The 26,084-nt window shown below is 52.9% G+C and overlaps 1 protein-coding gene across 4 annotated transcripts in view; it reads left to right on the forward strand.

Moving 5' to 3' along the window:
• ERGIC1 (endoplasmic reticulum-golgi intermediate compartment 1) overlaps positions 1-26,084 on the forward strand; it is a 99,611-nt gene that overhangs the window by 63,379 nt on the left and 10,148 nt on the right. For 3 of the 4 annotated variants that reach the window (XM_031437801.2, XM_064480098.1, XM_064480100.1), the window contains exons 5-9: positions 3,250-3,374; positions 10,696-10,800; positions 14,506-14,566; positions 19,304-19,404; positions 21,920-22,042. In XM_031437801.2, coding sequence (XP_031293661.2) covers positions 3,250-3,374; positions 10,696-10,800; positions 14,506-14,566; positions 19,304-19,404; positions 21,920-22,042 — 515 coding nt within the window. The remainder of the gene's footprint in view (positions 1-3,249; positions 3,375-10,695; positions 10,801-14,505; positions 14,567-19,303; positions 19,405-21,919; positions 22,043-26,084) is intronic. The other variant, XM_064480099.1, reaches the window with a different exon arrangement.

Below are 26,084 nucleotides of genomic sequence, written 5' to 3' on the forward strand. Positions count from 1 at the left end.
CACAAAGTCCTGGGTTCAAACCCCAGCACCTCCTCTAAAAATAAACCTAATTACCTACCCCCCTGCCAAAATGAAATAATTAAATAATACAATAATAAAATAAATAAGGTATTTTTAAAAAATAATAAAGTGGGCATAGTGCTATCTCTTGCTTGAGGTTGGTGGAAGGATCTGATGCACTAGTCCCTAGATTTGTTAACGAGGGGACTGGGTTCCAGCTGTCCCCCTGCCCCAGCCTGGCACGGACCCCACGTAGGGCCCTCTTCTCCTCCTCTCCCCCTCTTCCTCCTGAAGGGCAGAACACTGGGTGGGTCTGCGGCAGAGATGGGGAGAGACTGAGCCCTTGGATTGCTTTTGGTGAGAATTACATCACAATTTTGAATCCACTGTGGGCCCTGAGCCAGGGAACCTGTTGAAATGGGTAGATTTTATTTTTATTTTTACTCTTCCTCTCAGAAAAAATAATTCATCTGGCAGCTTCTCATTCAGGAGTTGGTCGTGTGTTTGGAACAAGGAAATTCTTAGGCCAGAGGACTGGGACCAGCAGGGCAGGGGCGGGGAGGGATGTGGTTCCAGGCTGGATCCCAGCCCCGGGCCAGGGCCCAGGAGGGACTGGGCAACCTCAGGGTGCTGCTACGCTGGCCCACTGGACCCTGCCAACCCCAGCACCTCCCATTAGAGTCCTGCACCTGAGCTTTGCTTTAAAAGAACTTCAAACTTAGATTATAGGGGGGAAATATGCATGCTCATCATTGTACCTTTGGAAAATCCAGAGCAGCAGAGAGAGAAGAAATTGCCCATCATTCCACCCCGATGACAGCATCAGTTGACACTTGACGCCGCTCCGTCCCGTTGGCCTTCTGTTCCAAGCATTTCTAAACATGGCTGAGATCATGCTGCCTGTGCGATCTCATATCCTGCTTTTAAAAATAATATTTTTCATTTACACAACTCATACAGGGATACTTTTTTAAATTATTTTTTCTAAAAAGATACGTGTTCAAAACACAGAAATATATAAAGAAAAAAAATAAAAGAAGTACGTGCTTCTCAGCATGCCGCCTGCCCGAGAGAAAGCCTGTTAGCATTTGGGACCCCTTCTCCCACCCCTATATATGTGTCTGTCTGTCTGTCTGTCTGTTTGCAAACGTATGTCATGTTTGGTTTTGGGGTTTTTTCTTTTCTTTTTACATAATAGAGACCCAACTACAAGGGACCTTCTGGGGTTTCTTGTTTTTTCCATTTATATCTTGGAACTGTTCTTATATTACTCATAATATTAGTAAAATAATAACCACAGCTGCCATTTATTCAGCTCTTCCTCCAGGCCCGTTCCTGTCCTGAATCTTTTGGCTGTGTTAGTGCACTAAGATGAGAGGTGTTCTAGCAATGTGGCCAAAGGATGTGGGCTCTGGATCTAGACTCTGCAGGTTCTGATCCAAGTGCCATTGTTTCAGAGCTGTGCAATCTCAGGCAAGTTACTTCATCTCTCTGTGCCTCAGTGTCCCCCAGTATAGGATGGGTCTACTAATATTATCTTCCCCCTAGGGATGTTCCAATGGTGCACGCTTCTGGAAAAGGCACTTGGAAGAGTGCCTAGCCCATAGTAAGTTCTGTTTTAGTTTTTTTAATCCTCACAAACCTAGATAGAGCAAGAAACTGAGGCCCAGAATGGTGAGGGAACTTGCTGGAGGTGCCACGGCCAGTAGGGGCAGAGCCAGGAACACGGACAGGTCAGCCCCAGAGCCCATTCTGAGCTGCCTCTTCCCACGTGCGGGTTTAGCTCATTCTTTGTACCCACTGCACAGTGTGCTGGAGGGGGCTGTTCCATTGACCAGTCCCCTGTCGACAGGCAGTTGGGTTGCTTCCAGATGTCACGATTTCAAATAAGGTTGCCCGGAGCAGCCTTGCGCGCATGTCTGGACACGTGTGCGTCTGGAGGACGGGCTCCCAGGGGCGGAACTGCTGAGTCAGACGGGGACCTGCTTACGTTTCTTTTCCTCCGAACATTACGGCATCAGCATTTCCCACGTCCTACAGACCCAGGAGCGTCGTTTTTAGTGGTGCATCACACTCCCTTCCATGGATGGGCCCTCGAGCACTTCCGTCCCCCTTGAAGAATACTGGGTTCTTCCTATTTTTCCCTTTTCCTGTCAGCTCACTGAAAATTGCTTCCAGCTGCTCTTTCTCTGTATTGCAGCCTGCTTTCTAGCACTCCTCGCAGGGAAATCTCTGCATTTCCGTAGTTTATGGGGACACCCCCGGCAACACTTGCCACTTGGACCATCTCAGGGAATACAGTTGGCCTGGGCCTGCCCATTTTGCAGATTGGGAAGCTGAGTCACGGTAGGTGATGGAGAATCACGCTGGAGTCAGCACCAGGACTCTAGGCGCCAGGTTTCCCATTTTTAGTGCACAGAAGAACCCAGAAAAGTGCCTTTGCTCCTGGAGAGCAGGGCCTCGGGGAGTGGGCATTGGGTAAAGGAAGGTGTGGATGAATGCCTGCCTGAGCCTGAATAGTGCCCAGGGAACACAGAGACAGTCTAAGACGTGGCAAGTGCTGAATAAATGTCGGCACTTATAATAAAATAGTATTATGTAGCATTACCTGAGATTATTAAAGTATAATTATAATATAATATAAAATCATAAAAATAATAGAATAACGAAAGGGCTGGCTTTTATTCCCCACTTGCCAGCTACTGTGAGTATCAGGCCCTTCTTTAAGCATTTTCAACACATATTAATGATTTGATCCTTGTGATTCTCCAAGGAAGCTTTAATTATTATCACCTCCCCGCCCCTTTAAAGAGAAAGAAACGGAGTCATCAAGAGGTCAAGTGCCTCAGCCAAGGGTACAAGCTAGTAAAAGGCAGGCCCAGGATTCAGATGACCTTTTAAGCCTGACTCTCCGCTGCTCCCCTGCAGCATCACGTTTAGCAGAGTCCTCCCCCTGCACCCTGCAGCCTCCTTCCCTGGCCCCCTTAGCTGCTGCCTCTCCGGACTCTTTCCCCTCTTCCTTTCCAGCCAGCAGTGGCCGGGGCCGGGGACGTTGTGGGCTGGCTTGCTCTTGGTCCAGCCATCCCTTCCTCCTCCTCCTTCTCTGCATCTCTGGGCCCCAGACTGTGAGCTCCTGGAAGACCGGGGCCCCCGCCTGCCCATGAAGTGGATGAAGAGGGGGTCCTGGGAGGAGGGAGCTGGTCTCGTTTCTCTGGGGGTTTGTGACTCTTCTCTCCTTGGCTTCTGCAGTGGTCGGGCTGGACATCCAGGATGAGATGGGCAGGCATGAAGTGGGGCACATTGACAACTCGATGAAGATCCCGCTGAACAACGGGGTGGGCTGCCGCTTCGAGGGGCAGTTCAGCATCAATAAGGTACAGAGACCCTGCCTGGCCCCGCCCACTGCCCCATATCCCCTTGGTCCCCTTCCTCCCTGGAAACTGGATGGCGGAGCTGTGCGCCCACTCGCCCCGTCCCCGGCAGAGTCCAGGCACCTGGCAGTTCCTGCTGAGAATCTGGGTGGGGGTTTCAAGCGCCCTGAGATTTGGAGCCCTGCTGGCTGGTTCAGGAAGGGACTACTCTCCTCCCCAGCGCGGAAGGAGTGGGCGGTGAGAAGACTGCAGGATTGGCAGCCCTGAGCGCAAGTGTGCGTCTCATCCCTACCCCGTCTGGGCCAAGCAACATCCGCCAAGTCACTTAACGTCAGCCTTCACATCTTAAGGTTGAGGACGTGATGATAATAATTATATAATGGTACTATGCACGTCACAGAGGTTTACGTGATGATTAAATGAGCTATTGCACATTCATTCATTTCATTCATTCAAAAAACTTTTTGAGCACCTTCTGTGTTCCAGGGTGGGTTATCGGCTCTGGGCAATGCAAGGACTAGATGGGCAGTGCTCCTGCAGTGGTGGGGCTTCTGTTCTAGCAGAGGGAGACAGAGCATGCAACTAAAAAGCATTTCGGCGGGTGGTAAGTGCTGTGACGAGAAGTCAAGCAGGAGAGGAGTGGGAGTGGGTGGGTTTGAAAGTACCTGCTCAGCTCCAGAGGACCATTCAGGTATCACTGTTGTTTTGTCTCTAGAACCAGGAACTTCAGATCCTAGGTCAAGGGTGTGCAGGAGGTGCATTTGGAAGAACCAGGGAACCCGGGCGGGAGCCAGTCACATTTATGCTTTTGAGCTGCACCTTCCAGGACGGTAGCTACCAGCTCCATTTAAGTAGAGAAAGGTCACTCTGGCATCTGTGTGGAGGCAGACTGCAGGGAACCAAGAGCAGAGGTCAGGGGCAATGCTGTGGCAGTGGCATTGGAGAGAAGGGTCCAGATTAGGGAGCTAGGGTCAGCAAGACTTACTGATCAATGGAGTGTGGGTGGTGAGGGCAAGAATGGAATCAAAGAAACGTCTTAGATTTTTGTCTTGACAACCAGGGGGTCCCATTCTCTAGATATGGAAGCTTGGGAAAGCATGGGTTCCATGGGAAGTGGGGCTGGGACTCAGTCATTCATTCTGGACATGTTTCATTTGGGGTTCCTGTTAGAGACGTTAAACTGGACGTTGAGGGTGTGCTTCTGGAGTTTGGGAGAGAATTCCGGGATGGAGATATAAATGTGGAGTCATCAGTAAACAGATGGTGTTGGCAGCCATAGGTCCCCGTCAGTGCTACTCAGAGGGGGGCCCCCAGACCACCAGCATCAGCATCCCCTAGAACCTGGTGAATATGCAGATTCTCAGGCTCCACCACCGACCTACTGAATCTGTGCTATAACAAGCCCTACAGGGCACCCTGACACCGCTCCTGTTTGCGGATCACTGATCTGAGCTCGATTACCTGGACAGAGGGGTAGAACGTTGGTTCTAAACCTGGGGTCCACGGACACCCAGGGAGTGCGGCTCAAATTCAAGGGGTCTGTGAACTTAGATGGAGAGAAAAATGGCATGTTTATTTTTATGAAGCTGTAACTTAGATTTAGCATTTTCTTCTGTGATGAATGTAGGCAATGAACCACAGTGGCATTAGCAGCACCCGTGACCTTGTCACCAAGAGAAACTGCCGATGTTCATATCACATTAAAATGGTCACAGATCATTTCAAGATGCTATTTACACTCATCACTGTTTTGAAATGACAGTAATTAGTTGACCCGCAACCAGGTCATTTACTGCAATAATAACAAAGCATATGCAAATGCTTTGATTTCTTTTAATTACTGTTTTAAAATATCATTTCCTTCCCTGTGATCCTATGTATTTTATGCAGTCAAAGCATTTTAAGCATCTAAAACATAAGAATGACATCACTGATGTCACTGTCCCTTGCTTATTTGTAGTGTTTTGGGATAGCTGGACTTCTCAATAAATACATAAAGATTACGTAATCTATAGATTAATAATATAGAAGATGTATAGATCCCTTTTATTTTTAATTTTCATTGAAATATAGTTGATTTAAAACATTGTGTTAGTTTCTGGTGTGCAGCAGGGTGATTCAGTGATATGTATATATATTCAGTTATGCATGTATAAATATATATTTTTTCATATTCTTTTTCATTAAAGGTTATTACAGGATAAAAAAAAAAATAAAACATAGGTGTCACCAGCCTGGCAAAGGGTCCATGGCACCAAAAATAAGGATGCGGTTTGAGGACTGCTTCCTGGTGCACACCAGTGTTTAGCAGTGGGGAGGGAAGGAAGAAAGAGCAGCCAGATAGGAGGAAGTCAGGGCGGGGAGGGCCCCCCAAGTATCTGGAAGAGAACACATATCAAAGAGGAGGTCTGGTGCTGCGAGGACAGGGTGCACCACTGACCGTGTACAGCCAGGACAGCCTGCCGTGTTGGGGAGAACGGGCAGCTGCACAGCCATGTCCTGAGGATGCAGGCTGCAGAGGAGGGCCAGCCCCGGAGACGAGGGAAGGCCTGTGTGGGCACAGTGCAGGGAGGTGGGTGAATTGGTGATGGATCCAGCCTCCTGCTCTGCCTCCCATGCCCTCACTCTGCCCCCATCTATGCGTCTGGGGAGCTGCTGCTCACCCACGGGTCCCGTTGACTTGGGTCCTTCAGGGGAAGCCCTCCCTCCCCTTCCCCTGACCACACACCCATCACGAGCCTTATCCGAACGCTCTTGTCCGTTTTACTCCCTGACTTCTTCTGACCATTGCCTCCCCAGCCCCGCCCCCGCCCCGCCCGGTTCATTCACTTATGTCACACTCTTGAGTGTTGACTGTGTGCCTGGCTCGACGCTTGGCACTGGGATGTGGTGAGGAGGGAAACAGCCATGGTCCCTGCCCTTGGTGGCACTTAACGATCTATTACGAGATGGCAGGTCAACAAGCAAGCAAATGTGGAATTTGATGAAGCAGCCAGGAAGAGAATGGGGTTGTTATGGTGGGGAATACAGACAGGAGGTCATCAGGGAAGGGATACCTGCGGGGTTGAAAGATGGTTGAAGATGAACAGACAGACATGCACACCTCCCAACTGTAGGGGCCTCCCTTGGCGGGTATGATCACCTGGGTTAAACAGATACCAATGCCCCAGATGGTGAAAAGGAGCAATCACGTTTCCTCAGCACCCCAGAGAGGGTGGGCACAGGAAAGACAGTATGACCACCTAGGAGACGGCCCAGCACCACACTCTCCCCACCTTGGCAAATATGCCCAAGGCTGCAGTCAGCTCAGACAGGCAGTGTTGGGGCCCCAGTGGCTCTGGCTGAACTGGAACTTGCTCTCTGGGGCCAGACAGACCCATGCCAGAGAATCCCGGTTGAATGACTGGGCAGTTTAGCCTCTCTGAGCCTCGGTTTTCTCATCTGTAAAATGGGAATGATTTTACTGCCCTCACAGATTGTGAGATGTGAACAAATGAAAATCCGTAAAGCATGTGTCCCAGTTGGGACAAATCAAGCCTCAGTGCCCTGCCCTGGGTGCTCGTCTCCGGTCAGTGGGAATGTCTATGATCGCATCAGCTGGCATCCACCATCACCCGGGTACAGGTGTGCTTGTAGAACGTGCATGGATGAGGAGGGCAGGGTATAGCTCAGTGGTAGAGTGCATGCGTGGTGTGCACAGGTCCTGGGTTCAATCGCCAGTGCCTCCATTAAAAAATAAATAAATCAGTAAATAAATCTAATTATCTCCACCCCTACCGCCCCAAAAAGAGACTGTGCGTGGATGACAACCACAAAGCGGGTCTTCTCTGGTCAGGGGAGGGCTGGGATTCTAGCAAAGAGTCACGCCAGCCCCCCCCTTTTGGCTACCACCTCTTGGGTTCTCACCCAACCCTTTACCAGCAGTAATTCATTTAGTCCTTGCAACAATCCTGAGGAAACAGGCACAGGGGATTAAGTGAACTGTTCAAGGGCCAGCATCTCGGTGACATGTGTCCATTCACTCCAGGCCACGGGTCAGGCCAGCCTCTGCGCCCCACCCTTGGAGGCTCAGGGTTCTTGCCTTCCTGGAATTCTCAGTCAAGGGGTGCTCAGATAAGAAAGGCAGCCGTGTTGACGAGCGAGGTCTGCAGCTGGCCCCCACCCTTATATCTCCCAGCATCAGACTCACACTTGCCCCATGGCCCCCTTATCCATCCATCAGGAAATCAGATGTCAGAGTTCACATGTTTCAAGCCGCCCCAGCAGCCCAGCAGCCCTGCTCCTCGCTTAATCACACAGCAACCCCAGGAGGACAGGACGGCCTGCGGCTTGGGGCCTGGCTCCTTCTATATGTTTTTAAAACCCATCAGAGACAATGACGTAGGTTCCTAAGTCACAGCGCTAAAAGCGTCGTCTTTTCTTTCTTCAGCCCAGCGTGTGCTGGCATGAGTCAGCCACCTGTGATGGATTCCGGGCCGAGGGGGAGTGGGTCACTGAGTCAGCCTTGCGGGGCAGCAGCGGGGGGCAGGCGTGCGGGAGCCAGCCTTCTTGACTCACCTAACTCTGGGAGCGTGAGGCCCAGGCCCCAAACCCGATTCTGAACTCTGCCCACAGCCTTGTCCCCGGGAGGCCCCGTGTCACTGCACAGAAAAGCTCTGAAGGACACACGCGGGGCATTGTTGCTGTCTTACTTCCGGGGGCGGTGGGCAACGGGGACTTGAGTTCTGACTTTGCCATGTGAAATTTTTGCAGTGAAAATATATCCAGGTGTTATTTATGTAACTAAAAATGAAGTTAAAAATATTTTTAAAATACAGTGTGTCTTTTCCCACACCCTGACCGTATACATCCTTGTTCCCTCTTCCGGGAGGGTCCTTCTCTCTTGGCTCAAACGCATTCATTCTCTGAACCCAACCCAGTAGCACCTGCCATTGACTTTGTATTCATCACCTCATTTAATCCTCACCCTTTGTGGTTAATTATCCCCATTTTGCTGATGGGGAAACTGAGGCCCAGACTGGTTGCTGACTTTGCCCAAGGCCCCCCAGCTGGGAAGCGGAGCCGGACCGGAGCCTGTACGTGGCACCCAGCGGCTACTCTGCCACGGGTAATTGGGCCCCTGAAGTGGGCGATGCTCTCCCTCCAGGGAGATCCTGCTGAGCTGTTGCTCCTGTTCACGCCAGACCCAGCGGGTTGCATCCTCCTCCGAGCCCCCTGGGCACCATTCAGCCCGTGGCACACTGCACGGTGAGCTCACTGAGGCAGGGCCATGCCCTGTGAGCCTGGGACCTCCCATGTCAGTCCAGAGCTCCGGCCCTCATGAAGACAAGACTATTCCAGGAGGAAGCCCACAACTTTGTGTTTGAGACAGGCATGCTTACAGAGTAAGCAGACTTTGATGGGCTGCTCTGTGCTAAGCCATAAGCCCTATTCCTTCCCCCAGTGCAGCTTGCTAAACCTTTGTTGAGCTGGAACGAAATAAACCCTGAGCTTTTCATTGTGATGTTGGGGTCTTTGCTAAACAGCCCCAGCTCCCTCTTATGCGTCTTTGTTTCCTGCTGCGGTCACTCCCCCAATCCTTTCTTTTATTCGGGGTTCACTAATACCAAATTCTTCTAGTTCCTTACACATGCCCACCACTGTGCAATTTCTGACCTCCGCACTTCATGCTGTTCCTTCTGCCCAGATGCTGTTCCTTCTATTCCTGAGAAATGTGTACTCGTCTTTAGAGCCTTAGCATAGGGTGTTCTTTCCCCTGAGAAGCTGTCCCTGAACATCCCCAGCAGAACTGAGGGCCCACTCCCCCGCGGTCCCACGGTCTTTGCATCCCTCTGGTCCAGTGTGGGTCACGCAGTCTCATCTTCTGTTCCAAGCTGTGTCACAGCAAGCCCAGCAGGGGCTCTTCCAGGGCCAGGCTCTCGTCTGAGTCATCTCCCCAAGCCCGGCGCCTCCTGAAGGCCTGGCTCCACGTGGCCATCAGCCCAGGGCCGCTGAAGTTAATGGCCTCAGTTTTAATGTGTGATGTGAGCAGTTTTCTTCACTGCTCTGAGCCTCAGTTTCCTTTTCTATAAAATTGGAATTATCAGGCACCAAAGCCAAAAGTGATGTTTTAGGGAGTAAGGTCATTTACTCGTTCTTCCATTCATCCAGTACGTATTTACTGAGCGCCTGTTCCGTGCCAGGTGAATACAGTATCAAATCAGACAAAAATCCCCACCAGTGTGGCGTGTACATTATTCTTATGGGAGGAGACAGGTGAAGACGAGATGAGGCCGGGTGGCAGGTGATGTGAGTGCTTTAGCAGGGTTAGGGGCTTGGGGGATGGGGGTCGGGGGCCCCAGAGCCGAGGCCAGAGGGAGAGCCTTGTGGAAGAGGGTTCTAGGAAGGGGACGCGGGCACAAAGGCCCGAGGTGGGACCTTGTTCCCGGTGCAGCAGGGAGGCCAGCGTGGCCAGAGGGAGAAAGCGGAGGAGGACTGGGGACGTGGCTTCAACTCAAGACACCAGAGGCCTTGAAGGGTCCTGAGCAGAGGAGTGACAGGATCAAATGCAGGTTCAAAAGGCCCCCTCTGGCAACTATTGGGTAAAGGCCTGGGGGCACCAGGGATGGAAGCTGGAAGCCCAGGAGGAAGGCTGCCTCCGCGTCCAGTCCAGGGGGGCAGTGGAGGCGGGAGGCGTCAGACACTGGGCATCTTGAAGGTGGAGCTGACAGCATCCCCTGATGGGTGGGATGTCAGTGTGCGAGAAGGACAGGGCCAGCGCAGCTGGGAGGAGAGGCCTTTTGGTGAAAGGGGAGGCCCCAGGAGAACCCACAGTCAGCTCTCATTCAGGCCCTCTCACTGGCGGCGCTCTGTGAGGCCTCGAGACCCAGGGAGCAAAGGAGGCCACTGCAGTCTCGCCTTTGAGGATCCCCCAGTCTAGGGTGACGGGGCAGGTTTGGGTGGCTGATGATGTTGATCTGGAGTTCAAGAAAGCTCTGTTAGTCTGCAGGCCTAGAGGTCGTTCCCTGACCCCTCTGGGGGGTGAACAGCTAGGGAGTTGATGTGGGCAGCTGCCTTTTCAAGCCCTAGTCTTGTGCCAGGTGCCCAGCTGGGCACTTCACGCACATCCTCCCACCCTAGAGCCCTGCATCCCCCTAGGGCAGCCATGGTTGTGACCCCCTTTCTACAGATGAGAGGGCTGAGGCTCAGAGAGGGCATGGCTCCTACAAAGTCCCATGGCCCAGCTGGGATCCAAACCCAGATCTGTCTGAGCCCAGGGTGATGCCCTGCAGCCCACCCTCTGGGGCAGCCAACTCAACTCCTGAAACTTGCATCTCTCCCCCAGGTCCCGGGCAACTTCCACGTGTCCACACACAGTGCCACAGCACAGCCACAGAACCCGGACATGACCCACATCATCCATAAACTCTCCTTTGGGGACACGCTACAGGTGAGCGGGGCACACTCAAGGCGGCGCAGCTGGGGGTGGGCATCCAGGGGCCGCATCACCAGAGGCTTCTGCCCTCCCTGGGCGCAGAGAGATGCCCTCCAAGGGGGTCCCCCCTCTTTGAGCCTCTGCTCCGTCAAACAGCCCCTTGTATTACTTCTGAGCATACGGCTGCCGTGTTGTCAATGCTGCACTGAACGCAGAACCTCAGCTTGAGACCAGGGCCTGGGGGAAAGGACTCACCTTCATGAGCAAGTACTCAGTGTTAGTGCTTTCTGTCTGCCAGGGCAGCCTGATGAGGCAGGAGGGGACACCACATTTTACAGACCTGGAGCTGGGTCCAGAGAAGCCATTTGTCCAGGGTCCCCCAGCAGGTGTGTCTGACCCCAGAGTCCAGCACACTGGCCACCGCACTGTCAGTGCCCACGTCCATCACATAGGCATGAATGAAGTATTATGAGAGTCCTTGCGATTTTGATGGAGAAGCCACCTCCAGCAGGCCCCGCCCGCAGTCTCCTCCTCATGCAGATACTGAGCCCTGATCTCTGCCGGCTGCAGGCAGGGGAGCTGTGACTCTCCCTGTCTCTACCCCCAGCACCGCAGGGCCGCAGGAGAATTGTTGCACCCTGTGTGACAAAGAGGGACTCAAGGCTCAGAAGCAGAAGAAACTGCTCCAGCCACAGCGCTGGCTTTGCAACCCCAGCTCCTGACCCCAAGCCTTGCTTGATGAGAACCCTGCTTCCTGGTTGAGGTTGCTAGGTGGGTGCCCTCCAGGCACGGTGATGTGAACATGGGGCACACACAGGCCCATGAGCACACGCACACACACTGTTCTAACACCCGTGTGCACACGTCTGCTCAGACTCACGCACACACTCATCAGACACGCACTGAAAGGTGTACCCTGGCATATGCGTGCTTGTACATATACTGAGACCACACTCTGAGCACACACACCACATGTGCACACACTCACACCCACTCAGACCTCACACAAACACAGCGCACACACCCAGGTGTACAGCTTTCTCGTAAGCATCCCCTGCCCCTTGCCCAGCACAGTCATCCCTGCACACACACCTCACCCAGAGATACGCACAGACTCACCCGGGCGGGAACATCTCACACACAGACCCACACGCACTCACTTCTGCTCGCACTGCCCCTCTTACGTGAACCTGCCGCGTGCATCCACCTGCCGCAAGAATGCCTGATGCCGGCTGAATGCTTTGTGTGCGCCGAGCAGCTTACTTCACAAGCACGATCCTCTTTCACTCTGTCAGCAGCCCCAGAGGTAGATACTATATTGTCCCCATTTTTCAAATGAGGAAACTGAGGCACAGGGAGGGTGCAGCCTGTTACAGAGCCTGGGTCTGAATCCAGAGTCTGGCTGCGGACTGCACGGCGGGTCCCGCCTCCAGTGAGCTGTCCCTCAAGCACATGTGCGCTCTCACGCTTCCGTCCCTCCACGTTTCTCCCGTCGCTTTCCCGGGGCATCTTGTGCCCAGCAGGAGTGGCCCTGTCATTGCCTTCCCAGTCCCTTTGGAGGCCCCAGAGGTTTTCCTCTTGGGGACAGGGCATAGAAACAGAGAAGGCCTGGGCTCCCTGGGCCGGACTTGCTGTCCACACACTCCGTGAAGCACGTCCTACCCTGGGACCATGGGCTAACTCCCTGCAGGCGGATTCACGCAGGATTCACACCACCGCTCCATCCAGAGGACTACTGTGTGCCAGTTCCCCACTTGCTTTTCTGGGTTCACATACTGGCTCAACCACTTACCAGTTGTGTGACCTTGGACAAATTATTCTTACTAAGCCTCAGTTATCTCATCTGTAAAATGGGGACAATGATTGTACCTGCCTCATAGGACTGTAGTGAAGATAAAATGAGCTAATGGCACGTGAAGCTCTTAGAATTGCCTGGCACAGAGTCAGCGGTCAGTGAAATGACCTATGAGCATTGTCACCCGCGCCCTCACTCTGCACCAGGCCCTGCAGGATAAGATGTTGCTGGCCCACAGGGGCTCATACAGCCATGGGGAGACAGACGTGGGGTGGTCCCCAGCCCACTGAGGCAGGAGCTGACACATCCCAGGCAGGGCTGAAGCCCATAGAAAGAGCACCCACCTGCCGTGGGGAAGATGGGCCATGAGGCAAGGCTGCAGGTAGGGAGGTGAGGGAAGGGCTGTAACCAAGGCCAGGGGATGGGACCCAACTGAGGCAGGGCAGGGGGAGGAGAGGAGAAGGGGGGCAGTCTTGCACTGCTGTCGGCCACTGCAGAACAGGAGGACAGTAACAGCCTTCTGCTCAGTCCTCATGGTGGAAATAGGATTTTTCAAAAATGTAGCACACTTAGCTGAGGGTCCAACTACCCATCGGTAACCCATCCATCCATTCAGCAAATATTTACTGAGTATCTGCTATATGCCAGTTCTTGCACACATCGGTGAGGACGAGTGTGGTCCCTGCCCACATGGAGTATATAGTCCAGAGGAGCAGACAGAAAGTAATCAAATAATGTGAGATAAAACGCTGATGCGTGATGATGTGAGGGAACATTCCAGCACTCTTGTCTCCACAAGCACCATCCTCTTGGGTGAGAAACAAAGTCTTTAGATGGTCGATCCCTAGGCTGCAATGAACAAACTTCCCTTTGGGCTTGTTGAGTGCACAGTTCTGTTAAGTGCTCAGTGAACATCAGCCGTCTGAAACCAGAATCAGGTGTCAGGTTCCCCACTGTTCCTGGAGTGGCCCTCCCTGTAGGAGCCTGTCCCCTCTACCTCTCTGACCTCTTTCCTTCCACTCCTTACCCTCTTCCTCTCTAGGGCCACATGGGCTCTGTCTGTTTCTCAGTCTCCAGACTCACGTTTGCATGTGCTGCTTGTCTGATTAACTTTCCACTTTCCTACAGATCGTGGTGTCCGTGTCACTTCCTCCAGGAAGCCCTCCAGGATATCCAGCTCGGCAGCCCCCATTAATCAAATCCATGGTGACATGCCCTGTGTACTGGGCATGCTTTGTCCTGCCTTAGATTCTCCTTGAGGCTGACCTGGTGTCCCACTGTCCTCGGAGGAGAGGTGGGATGTGCCCTTCAGCCCCACTTTACAGCAGCCACTGCCAGGGCAACACCACGGGGCCGGCTGCCTAGAGGAGAAATCTCTTCCCAGCTGCTATACATTCCCCACAGCAGACGAGGTGGGAGGCCAGCAGCCCGGGTCCTCTTTCAGAGGGCTGTGTGGTCTCAGGAGGAGCATTCTGGGACCCAGCGCAGCTTTACTTGAGTTTTCTGCGTGGTCTGATGGAAAGAGCCCAGGCTTGAGGTCAGATAGACCTGAGTTCAGAGTTCAGTTCAGCCACTTATCAGTGGTTTGGTGCTTCTCCAAACCTTGACTTGCTCTTCTGTAAAATGGGCCCGTGGTACCTCATTAGGGGCATTCAATGAGATGACACTAGGTACACAGGCCCGAATGCCTCATAGTTGTAAGTGCTCAAGATGGTAAGCAAGCTAGTGCCTCCTGGGTTCCAGGCCTCTGCTGTGTCTGTGTCTTGCTCCCCACAACTTCTCTAGAGACAGACCACACTGGATCTCCGTTTTACACATGGACAGGGTCCCGGGACCAGGTGGCACCTGCTCATTCCCCTACAGCCAAGGCCAGGCCTAGAGGTGGCAGCATCCTGGGGTCAGTCCCTCTCTGTGCTTCTCCACAGGTCCAGAACGTCCACGGAGCCTTCAACGCGCTCGGGGGAGCAGACAGACTCACCTCCAACCGTATGTATCTCATGCCTGCACTGGGAACAGCTTTCTGGCCCGGGGTTCCCAGGGCCGCAGAGAGGGAGTGCGGGAGAACGGAGGCAGCCTCGCTGTGAGCCAAGCTGTTCACGCTTCCTTCCCGCTGCTGGCCTGAGAGGCAGTGGAAAGATCCGTATCTTACAGAGAAGGGAAGGAAAATGACCTGGAGCCAGGGAGTTGTGGCGCGCCCCATGAATACCGGCTGTTACAGTATTATTATTATCATCACTGCCACATAGTGGTTCTTGGTTGAGATAATCACCCTAGATCCCACAGGGAGTGATGACACAGCCAGAATTCATCCTGGCTCCAGGTGGCACCCAGGAGAACAGGGCTGTGGGTGGCTCAGTCAGGTCAGGCCACCTGGGCGGCCCCCACCCCGCCCCCCTCCTGCGTGGGCCCCTCCCACCCACAAATGGCCCCTCCCTGAACCGTCTCTTTCCTGGGCTCCCTGGCACCTCAGCCCAGATTAAAGAGAGTGCCACGTCTTTACACACCAGCAGAAAAGCGTGCATACCTAGACACACACACACACACACACACACACACACGCGTGAGGCCTGAACGGAACGGGTCTGGGAGGTCTGTCCGCTCAAGTGGATCCGCCCTCTGGATCCTGCAGGACGGTTACCAAGACTTTTCTTCTTTTCTCACCAGAGCTCACCTTGCCCCCAGATGTCTTTAATCACTTCTTAAAATATATTTCTAAGCAGACCTTAGAGATATTGCAGATCTGTTTCTGGACCACCTCAGTGAAGCAAATATCACAGTTAAAGCGAGTTACACAAATTTTTTGATTTCCGAGTGCTTGGAAAAGTTATGTTTACACTATGCTGCAGTCTGTTAAGTGTGCAGTAGCATTATATCTTTTAAAACAGTGGAAATACCTTAATGTTAAAAATCCTTTATCGCTTAAAAAAAAATGCTAACCATCATCTGACAAGTTGCCACAAACTTCAATTTGCTAAAAAAAAAAAAAAAAAAATCAGTATCTGCAAAGAGCAATAAAGCAAAACAATAAAAGGAGCCGAACCTCCATGACCTGTCCCCGCCCCAACCACTCAAGCTTTTCATTTCCCCGTGTCGCTGGGGATCCTTGTCCGTGAGCGGAAGTTGGTTTTTCCGAACACAGATAGCAGCCGACCTTCTGGCTTTGGTACATGGTGTTACTACAAAACCACAGTTCGGGTACAGTTTTTCCTCTGGTGACAGAGCCACGGTTGCCCACCTAGCAGCTCTGCGGTGCTTTATTAAGGCACTCTGTCTTTTCATGGAAAGTGTCTGTTCCTGGTTTTCAGCAGTGCAGTGATGCCCCCGAGACTGATGGAATTTGCTTTACCAGTAAGCAACGTTACCGCGTTGCTTCCCACTGGGTCCGTGCCCTTTCACGCTGCCTCCAGCGGCGCCTGAGTGTGTGACAGTCGCTCCTGGCTTTCACGCAGGTGTCCGATGCTAAGGGAAGGCGTCGATTCTTCGTATGGGGGGGTAGTCATCGTGGTTGTGTGAGGGCAGCGTGTGGTCCCAAGGGGGGCCGCCCACCTGCTTGCAGCTCGCACTGGCCCCTGGCTGCCTGCTGTTGGAAGAGGCTCAAGCTTGGAAGACCTCAGAGTGTGCAAGCCGATGGAGGACGTGGGCAGAAAGCCTTGCCTGCTCCTGGGCTCCCGAACAAAGCCATCTCAGGCCGCATCCGTGGAGAGAGAGCTGCGTTAGATCAGGCAGCAGACCGCCAGGGTAGGGCGGCCTCTCATCTCCTCAGCCCTGCAGCCCGGTCGCCCACACTGGGCGCTTCGCCTCTGCGGGTCCCTCTGCTCCCAGGTCTCCCACAGGGGCTGCTTCTTGTCATTCAGGTCTCAGCTCAAATGCCACCACCTCAGAGAGGCCCTTCCTGACCACCTTATCTACAGTCACCCCCACGCCCAGCAACAGACCTGTTTTTCTTCTTTGTGCAGACCAATCTGAAGATACTGTGACTGTTGATGTTTTAGCTGTGATGATGGCATTAAGGTGGTGGTGGTGATTTTTTTTAAGAGTCTTTTCTTGAGATATAATGAAAATATCTGTGGATGAATTGATGTGATGTCTGGGATTTGCTTCAAAATAAAATGAAGGAGGAGGAGCAGTAGGGCAGAGAGGAAGCAAAATTGGACATGTGTTGTTGATTGCTGAGGCTGGAGAATGGGTACCTGCATGTTCCTCGTACAGTTCCCCGTATATGTTTGAATTTTTCCATAGTAAGATGTTTGGAGGGAGGGAGGGAGCGGGAGGGGCATGTGGGCCCGCCTGGATCAGGTTGGAGCCAGCAGCCCCAAGGAAGGGTCCTCTGCCCAGGAACCCACGTGGGTGTCATTAGGTGCTGTGTTTCCAGTGGCGTTTGGCAAATTGTACCAAAGGCCTTAAAAATGGTCACTGCCTTTGAGTCATCAATTCTACTCATAGGAGAGTGAGCTCAGGGAACGATTAAGAGAATGTGCATGGATTTAGGGAGATAATGGTCATTAGGTCATTGTTTATAGGAGTGAAAATGAGCCACAGCATCAGTGTCTAGCCCCGGAGCCTGGTTATGCACATTGTACGTGGCCGCACTGTGGGGCACGTGCGGCTGCGGACGGTCCTGTGTCAGAACCTCGCTGGTGTTCAGGCAGCAAACAGTTACTGAGCACCTACTGTGTGCCTGGCACTGTGGGAGGGGATACGATGGTGGATAAAACCAGTGAGGTAGAGCTTGCACTGTGTCTCAGACCTGAAACACTGCCTAGGGTGTTCAGTGCTCAGAAGAAGGTTCAGTATGATCCAGTTTTAGGGAAACATAAATATACATATAAATAGAAATCTGGTAGTTTATACATGAGGATGTGAACCTACAGTTTTCTGTGAAGAGTGGATTTGTGGGTGATGTTTTTTTCTTTACGATCACCTGTGTATCGCGCAAGTTGTAACAGAACCATTATAGGTGTGATGTTCATAAGGCATCACTCTCTTGTTCCTCCAAGTTTTTAATGAGGGGCGATGGGCATTTGGGCTTCTGGTTTAAAATGCAGATTCTTGTGGGGGGAGGGTGTAGCTCAGTGGTAGAGCACGTGCTAAGCATGCACGAGGTCCTGGGTTCAATCCCCAGTACCTCCATTAGATAAACCTAATTACCTCCCCCTTCAAGAAAAAAAAAAGTCTAAAAAAGATTTTTTAATTAAAAAAAGGCAGATTCTGACCCCCACGCCAGACCCAGTGAGCAGAATCTTCAGTGGTGAGGCCCAGGTGTCTACCTTTTAAATCCTGGTGGCCTCAGTGCTCCTGATAGCTGAGCGTTGGCGGTGTTGAGCAGAGGGAGGTTGGGGTCCTCATGGGCTTAGCCCTGACGCTGCAGGACTTTTCAGAAGTTTTTAGAGGAGTCGGATCTCAAGGCAGTTCAGAAAACACTGTCCTTTCCTTACTAAGATGTGGTACTGGCAGGAAGAGGCAGGGGACGCCGTCTGCGTCCCCTGCCCTCTTACAGAAGATGAGTTCTAGGAAACAGGAGTGACTCAGCCAGAAGACCAGGAGTAGAGCCCATAAGCCTAAATTTCTGTGTTTTAGCTGCATGGCCCCTGACCCCAGATTCTAGAAGGCAGGAACAGAGGGGCCCTTGAGCTCTCCCTAGCATCCCAGAAGGCCCGAGGGAATACACCTTTCCCGGGTGGTATCAGCAGCTCTGGGCCAGCGATCTATCAGCTGAGCGTTTGATTCCGGTTACCTCATGCTTATCAGAAGCTGAGTCATCTGTTCTTCCATTCATGCCTCTGACCAGTCATCCCTCCATCCGTTCGTTCATTCAATAAGCATTTGTCACTGTCCACTCTGTACCAAGCTCTGCACAGGGTTCTGGGGACACGGAGATGAGTAAGGCTCGGTCCCTGACCACCGCAGCCTCCTCCATCCAGCGAGGAGGGGGTAAGAGTTTCAGTGGAAGATGACAGGACTGAGTAGAGCGAGAACTGATCTCCCATTAATTGAAAATGGGGGGAAAAAATTAATCAGTTCTTTATAGATGCAGTTTTTCTGGTCGGTGGGCTCTTTTTAAAAACATAAACCCAGTTTGTTTCAAAAGTAGCAATATTCAAACAGGATCAGAGGGTGCACAGTGACATGTGATCTTTTTCAAATCCTGCCTTCCTCCCCAGAGACTACAATTGCTAATTGTTTCTTGGGCATCTTTCCAGAAAATTCTTCTGTGTATTCATGCCTATAGAGAGAAGAGTGGGTCTTCCCTGCCCCCAGTACACGGAAACACGTGATTTCCCCTTGTCTGTGACTTAGTTCTTTACACTTCAAAATACCTCTTGGAGAGTGGCCTCTCCCAGCACCCTCTCTTCAACAGTTTCCCTGTTCTTTATTTTTAATGGAGGTACTGGAGATTGAACCTGGGGCCTCATGCATGCTCAGCATGTGCTCTACCACTGAGCCAAACCCTCCCTCCCCCTAACAGCCCTATTGAGGGAACTTTGGGTTGTTTCTAGAATTTATTATTGTATGCAGTGCAGGAGTAAAGACCCTGATGGGTGGAGGTGTCCATCAATTCCTGGTGTCCAGAGGGAGAAAATGAGGAAGTGTCGTTTGGTGGTGAAACTGTGGAGGCTGAATCCCCTCGATGCCAAGCAGGCTTAGGGTTGGAATGACCTAGAAAGAGCTGCCTGCTGGGCAGTGCCCATCCCCCTGCTTCATGCCGCTCTGTCCTTCCCGCAGCCCTCGCCTCCCACGACTACATCTTGAAGATCGTGCCCACGGTTTACGAGGACAAGAGTGGCAAGCAGCGGTACTCCTACCAGTACACGGTGGCCAACAAGGTACCCCAGCGGCAGCTGCGCCCAGCTGCGTGCAATTGCGCCCTCTGCTGGCTGAGAGCGGAGGTGACACGTGTCTGGGCATGCTTTCCTCTGTTTTCCTTCACCGGGCTTTTCCTGGGGTAGGGTGCTCTGGCCTGGCTCTGTCCCTGGGTAAAGATGGGAGGCCAGCCTCAGAGTCAAGGGGAAGAAATCTCACCAGGAGATAGTGTGTGGTCTGTTTGAGAAAGAGCAGGCGGGTGGCCTGCCCCAAAGGTCCATCCCCACAGCCCTGCATCTGGCCCCAGTCCTTAAGATACAGGACCCTGATTGGTTAGCACAGAACAGATGCTCTGGCTCTTAGGGCACAAGCTTTATCCAAAATCATGACGCCCTTGAATCACACCAGATGGCCATTGGTTAGCAGGTATGTCCCAGGACCCCAACACTCAGAGTCACGGAGAAGCAGGCAGGTCTTGGTGGAAAGCAGAGCACAGTCAGAACCAGCAGAACAGGGTGACAGACAGTTTCAAACCGAAATAGCCTCAGCTTCCACGAGATGACCCTGCCCATGGGACATGAATGCTTGAAACCGGTTGGTTGAGCCCCCCCTCCCCCGCCAGATAGACCCCCTTCCTATCAGGAGTCTCCTTTCTCTTCTGTTCCAAGACTGTGCAAACCCCTTATAAGTGATATATTGTTTGGCTCTAATAATAATCACAGTAAGAGTAACAGTTACCATTTATGGGGTGCTTTCCGCAAGCTGGACATTGTGCTACGCGCTCTGCCTCCAACATCTTTTTCAGTCATCATGACAGCTCTGACATTGGGACTGTTATTGTCCCCATTGTACAGATTTGGCCACTGAGGTGCTGAGAGGTGGTCCTGGAGCTATAAAGTGGCTGAGTGGGTCTTAGAACCAGCTTCTCCTCCGGCTCCAGAATCTGGCCTCTTGATCACATCACCTACTCAGTCTGAAAGAGAGGCCTCTGAGTCTGCCGGGCTGGGAGCTACTCTCTCTCGGGGGACTTGGGGTCCCCCTTCTCTGATCCACCTGCGCTGATGCTCCGGTGTAGCTGGAGCAGACGTCCTTTTTCTCGGAGGGCATCTCGCTGGGACCCTCAAGTGCTGACAGCATCTGACAGATGGGAGAAGGCGGAGGCAGACTGAGCAGAAAGAGCGAGGGCTGGGGAGCAAACTTCCGGCTCAAAGCCAGCGCAGTCACTCACCGGCTCTGGGACCTGGGACAAGTCACATAACCGCTCTGTGCCTTAGTGTACTCACTTTATAAATGGGGATGGTGCCCGCCTCATAAGGTCGCCATCCAATGAGGCAATGCTTTTAAAACTAGCTAGCCCACGAAGAAGGCCTTGGGTAAATGGGACCTACTGCTGCTATTTTTTTTTTTTTTTTTTTTTTTTTTTTGCTTTTTGTTTTCCTCCGTCCATCAGCACTGGGCTATGGCCCCATCAGCTCTCCCTGGAGAAAACTGATCTTGTTTTGCCCAAGTCTCCTTCCCCTGAGGCTTTGGCGAAGGCCCAGTGGCCAGAACAGCTTGCTCAGCCCTCTGTGGCCTTGGCCCAGCCTGCCCCTTGAGTGAGGGCAGCTGCGCCCATCCGGGGCCGCTGGCTCCCCAGCAGAGGGCACATCCCAGGGTTGTCCCCAGAGAAGCCACAGGGCTTAGGTCTTAGTATTTGGGGTTGGGGCATTAGTTTGGTCTCCATTTCCTGTAGACGAGTGAGAGTAGCCCCGAGGTTTCCAGCGTTCTGAAGTGGACAGACACACTGTTAATTCAGCCCCTCGGCATCCTTGGAGTCCCGGCTGTGCCCTCTGACTTTCCAGTTCTGTGTTCCTGCTTTGTAGAAATTCACCCCCCACCCCCCCTCTCTCACACAACCCCTCCTCGGGACGTCGTGTGTGGCGTTAGACTGTCTCATCCTCCAGACGCCCCGGGGGAGCTGTGGCCGTTCGTTCACAGCCCCGTCAGCGCTCCGTGTCCCTCAGTCAGGGCACGGACGATGCTGCCTCCTGCTCCTGACTGTAAGCCCCTCTGGGGATGGGGCGGGGCATGCTCCCCTCAGGGTCCCCCGCAGCCAGCATGGGGCCAGCACACGGGAGAGCTGCTCAGTGAACTATCACCGGGTAAATGGATGCACTCTGCATGCCCCAGGAGTTGAAGGGGCTACTAAGCCTTTACTCAGACTCAGCCCAGGTCATGCTTGTCCCTTGACATCTCTGGACTCAGTCTCATATTGATTCTGGTGCTGCCTCCAGGGTCAAACTGTCAATTTCCAAGCAGCCAATAGTGTCCCAAACGCCCCCAGCTCAGTGGCCACCCAGGTGCTATGGCAGAGCCTCGGGGGGTGGGGGTGGGAGGTGTGAGAGGAGGGGGTCCATGGAGCTCGGCTCTTGGAAGGGAGAGAGAGAAGAGCCTGTGCTTGTGCATTGCTGGGGACCCTGTACAATCCACCCCGTGAGACACGGTTTGTGTGTCCGAGTCTCACATCCCCCTCCCCTGTTCTCTCTCCTCCTACCCCAGGAGTACGTCGCCTACAGCCACACAGGCCGCATCATCCCCGCCATCTGGTTCCGCTATGACCTCAGCCCCATCACGGTCAAGTACACAGAGAGACGGCAGCCTCTGTACAGGTTCATCACCACGGTGAGTAGTGGGGAAGCGGGGGGCGCCTGCTGTGGGCTCCTTTTCTTGCCCCGCCCCCCACAGTTCTCAGAGAAGCAGGATGCAGCCCACAGGGCCAGAGGCTCAGCCTGCTCACAGAAGGTCTCTAGGGTGTTTAGAAATGTCGTCAGAATCATGTCAATATCGATGGCATGTCATCGAATCTTTTTCAGAGGGGAATGCCACTCAGTCAGTTCTGTTCCTTAAGCAGCTCTTTATATGGCTCAGATGTTCGTGATTTTCTCCACTTTTTAAACCTTTACGAAAGTTATTCTTAGCAGGGCTTATCCTTTTCTGTGTAGATTTTACAGTGGAGATTTAACTCATTTTTTCCCCAAGTCTGTTTTTCACCTCTAGCTGCTACTATGGTCAGGTTTTTTCTTTCTTTCCTTCCTCCCTGTTCTCTTTTCTTTCTTTTTTGCCATTGTCTCCACCAAGTCCAATTTTCCGTGGGGCAGTTTCAAGCTAATATCAGTTTTCTCTGATGCTGAATATTTCTACCAAGTGTACTATCCTGGCCTCCCATTCAAATGTCCTTGGGGTCAGAACAGCAGGATCGCAGTGCCCTGCTCCAGCTGAGACCTGGAGATGTTTGGCAAGCCAGAGTCAGCGGAGGTGGAAGAGATGGTGTCATTATCCCTCCCTGACAGATTTGGAAACTGAGGCCCCCATCTGTAGTGGCCGCCCAGATGCTATGGCAGAGCCTCAGGTGAAAGGGTGTGAGTGGAGGGGTCTTGTGCTTCTCCACCTTTTCATACCAATTCAGGATTAGGTGTCCAGTCCCAGCTGTTTCATTTCCTGCGCTGACTAGGTCTGTATTAGGACTCCGTTACAGCAGAGAGAGAACCCCACATCGAGCTGGCCTGAGGGGTTAAGTGAGCCTCAGGCATGGCTTGATCCAGGCGCTTGGTCTCTCTTCATTCTGCTCTCCTCTGTACTGGCTTCATTTTCAAATAGAATTTACCAGTAGAAAACGCCTCTTTCTCAGTAATTCTATCCTAAGTCCTGAATAGAATGGCACTGTCATTGGCCCAGCTCAGGTCCCATGTCATCCTTGTGACCTGGGGGATGAATGAAGTGCTCCAGCTGGCCAGCCCCACCCAGACCACAGGGACAAAGATTGCAAGGGGGTGGGGTTCCCTAAGAGAAAAATCAGAGGCCAGTTACTAGAAGAAAGAGGAAGGGTACTAGGATGCTGAAAGGCCAAGTGTCCACTACAAAGCCTCCATCATGTAATCTGTGAAACAGGAATCACAGTCCCCACTCTTCCTACCTCCCACGGCCTCGTGGGACTCAAAGCAGACCATGAAAGGGAAGCTCTGCAGTTACAGAAAGCCATGTGCATACTAAGGGTGTCCAAATTCTGGTGCTTCTGTGAGCCTCGAAATTGCCTTTTACTGTTCTCTGACTCCGTAAAAAAATGTGAAACTTTTGTGATCAACCAGGGGCACCTAACATAAAGCTAAAACACCAGGCACAAATTGGGAGACAGTATTTGCCACACGTACAAGAAAGGACACTTCAGAATTTCCACATTAAAAAATTCCTCCAAGTCAGTAATAAAAAGTTAAATGACCAAAAAGAAAATGGGTAAGGGCTGGACCGCTCACGGAGGAGACCACACAGGCAGTGGAAGGTGCCCAAGTTCACTAGAAACTGGAGGAATGAGATTCAAGACAACCAGCCCCGATTCAGTCCTGTCGAGTGGCAGAAATGACAGATCTGCCACCGTCAAGACTGGGAGGAGGGCGCGAAACAGGGGGACCCGCGACGCAGTTTGGTGCGCGGGTGAATTGGGTCAACCACTTTGGGGGGAGACACACTAAGCCTTTGGCCTCAAATCAGGAAATTTGTGAGCAAGTGGTTTTACCCAGGTTCCCACAGGGTGGCGCCCCAAGCGGGTCTTGGCGCTGATTCTTAGGCCAGCACTCCTAAGGCAGCCCCAGAGTAAGACAGAAACGAAATTACAGGTAGACACCTCTGTGCAGGTGTGGTCTGCACCTCAGAGGACCTGGGGTCCGCGACAGTGACAGTGGCAGGGAAACCCCTGCGCGCACACCTCACCATACGGTCTTCACGACCCCCTTCCTGTTTGCTCTGCATTCCAGACACCTGAGACTCTGACCCTTAAAACCCCTTGGCAAATGGCTGAGAAATGAAGCAATTTCATTTAGTCACTAAACGTTTGCTAGAATTTACCACCCACCAGGCTGGGTAGCGGGGGTAGCTGAATGGGACCAAATCCCTGCCCTTCAGCTGCTCCCCAGCTGGTGGGGGAGCTGGGCGAGCACACGCAGAGCCGCAGCCCCGCCCGGCAACAGCTCCGATGGAGCTGTGCACCGTGCACCGCGGTGGGAAAGGCTCCCCTATGTGTGGAAAGTTCAGAGAAGGAAACCCCAAGATGGGTCTTGAAGGGTGGGGAGACATTTTCTAAACTGATGAAGGAAAGAGAGAGGGTCTTAGCAAAGGGCATAGCACGTGCAGAGGGGCCCAACATACCATAGATCATGAAGGCCATGTGGCTTCTTTCGATGGCGAAGAACTTCTTCCCAGGAAGTCCCAGGGGACGAGCCTGTCCTTTGTCACCCAGAGACCTTCTCCTCCTCCTTTTGGCCACCAGCCCCTCCTCCATCTCTGCCCTGTCCACCTCCACCTGGGTGCGGGCCATGCTGCAGGGAACCTCCTGACATCATTAGTCCGGTGGTTTTTCTGAAGGCCCCGCGTTGCCATCTTGGTTGCCACAGCAACCGTAGGATCAGCCCAGAGTGAGCCAGCCGGCTGTCCCTGGCAGATGGCGTCATTGTGGAGCTTCAAAGGCCCTTGTCACAGGGCGGCAGATGCGGGGATGACGCTCCCACACAGACATACAGACACAAAGACCCCTGGGGAGCCCTCGCCGGGCAGGGTGGGGCTGGGAGGGAAGTGGAGACACCTGCTGCGACTTCTCTTTCTCTCCTTTTAAAATCAAACACTTGTGTGCAAAGCCTCTGAACCCCAAATGGGGGCCTCTGCAAATAGCTCCTTAGAGGGGCTGTGAAGAGGGGGCGTAGGCCAGGATGTCGTCATGGGGCGGCTGCGGGCTGCAGAGGCAGCTGTGGATGGGCTGGAATGAGGGGTGGGTGTGGGGTGTGGAGGGGAGAGGCGGGGGGCCCCCTGATGCATTCTAAGTAACACGTACCTGGCTTATCCGGGGTCGCCCCCTCCAGGGTCTCATGGTCTGGGAAGGACCTGTTCACCCCAAGCCTGAACAGACGAGGCCACCTCCTCCCGGAAGTCTCCCCAGGCTGCCCAGGGCTCCTCTCTTGGGACGCCCAGGGCACCTTGCTCAGACCTCCGCTTTGTGCTGCTCCAGAAAATTCCACCACTGAGGGAATAAACAGATGGTGCTTAACAATATGCGAGTGGTCCCCTTCAAAGTGCCCCCTCCCACACACGCACTTTTGTTCCCTGCCCCTGCCACTTGGCAAAGCCCCTTTTCGGAGACAGCCTTCAAGTGGGTTGTAGTGACAGGCTGGATGGCTTTGGTGGTGTCACATCGCTTTCCTTGTGTGTTTTATTCTATTTGTGGGGAACAGCCAGAGGTCATCAAGTACCAGATTGGGTCAGTATGGCCGTGACAGTGTTTGCCCACCAAAAAGTAGCAGCTGGCGATGACACGCTTCCACTGGGCAGCAGGGATAGCTGAGTTGGACATCTTCCCTGCCCTCAAGGTGCTCTTGGCCGGTGACATAATCCCCCAGACTTCAGACTGCGCTCCCTAGGTGCCAGGCCTGATGATGATGAGCTCCAGGTCTGGCTCACCTGTGTCCCAGCATCCAGCATGGGGCCTGCCCTGGACCTGGGTGCTCAGAAAAACACAAGGGATGGCTGCTTGAAGAAGTGATCATATAACTATGCTTATCAAGCGTCTACTAGGTGCCAGGAAATTTTACAGTTATCTCCTTTAACCCTCCCAGGTAGATGAAGTCATTCTTGTTTTATATATAAATCGACTGAGGCCCAGAGAGGTAAAGAAACTCATCCA

Source organism: Camelus dromedarius, chromosome 27 (genome assembly GCF_036321535.1).
Source record: "Camelus dromedarius isolate mCamDro1 chromosome 27, mCamDro1.pat, whole genome shotgun sequence".
Classification (NCBI taxonomy): Eukaryota; Metazoa; Chordata; class Mammalia; order Artiodactyla; family Camelidae; genus Camelus; species Camelus dromedarius.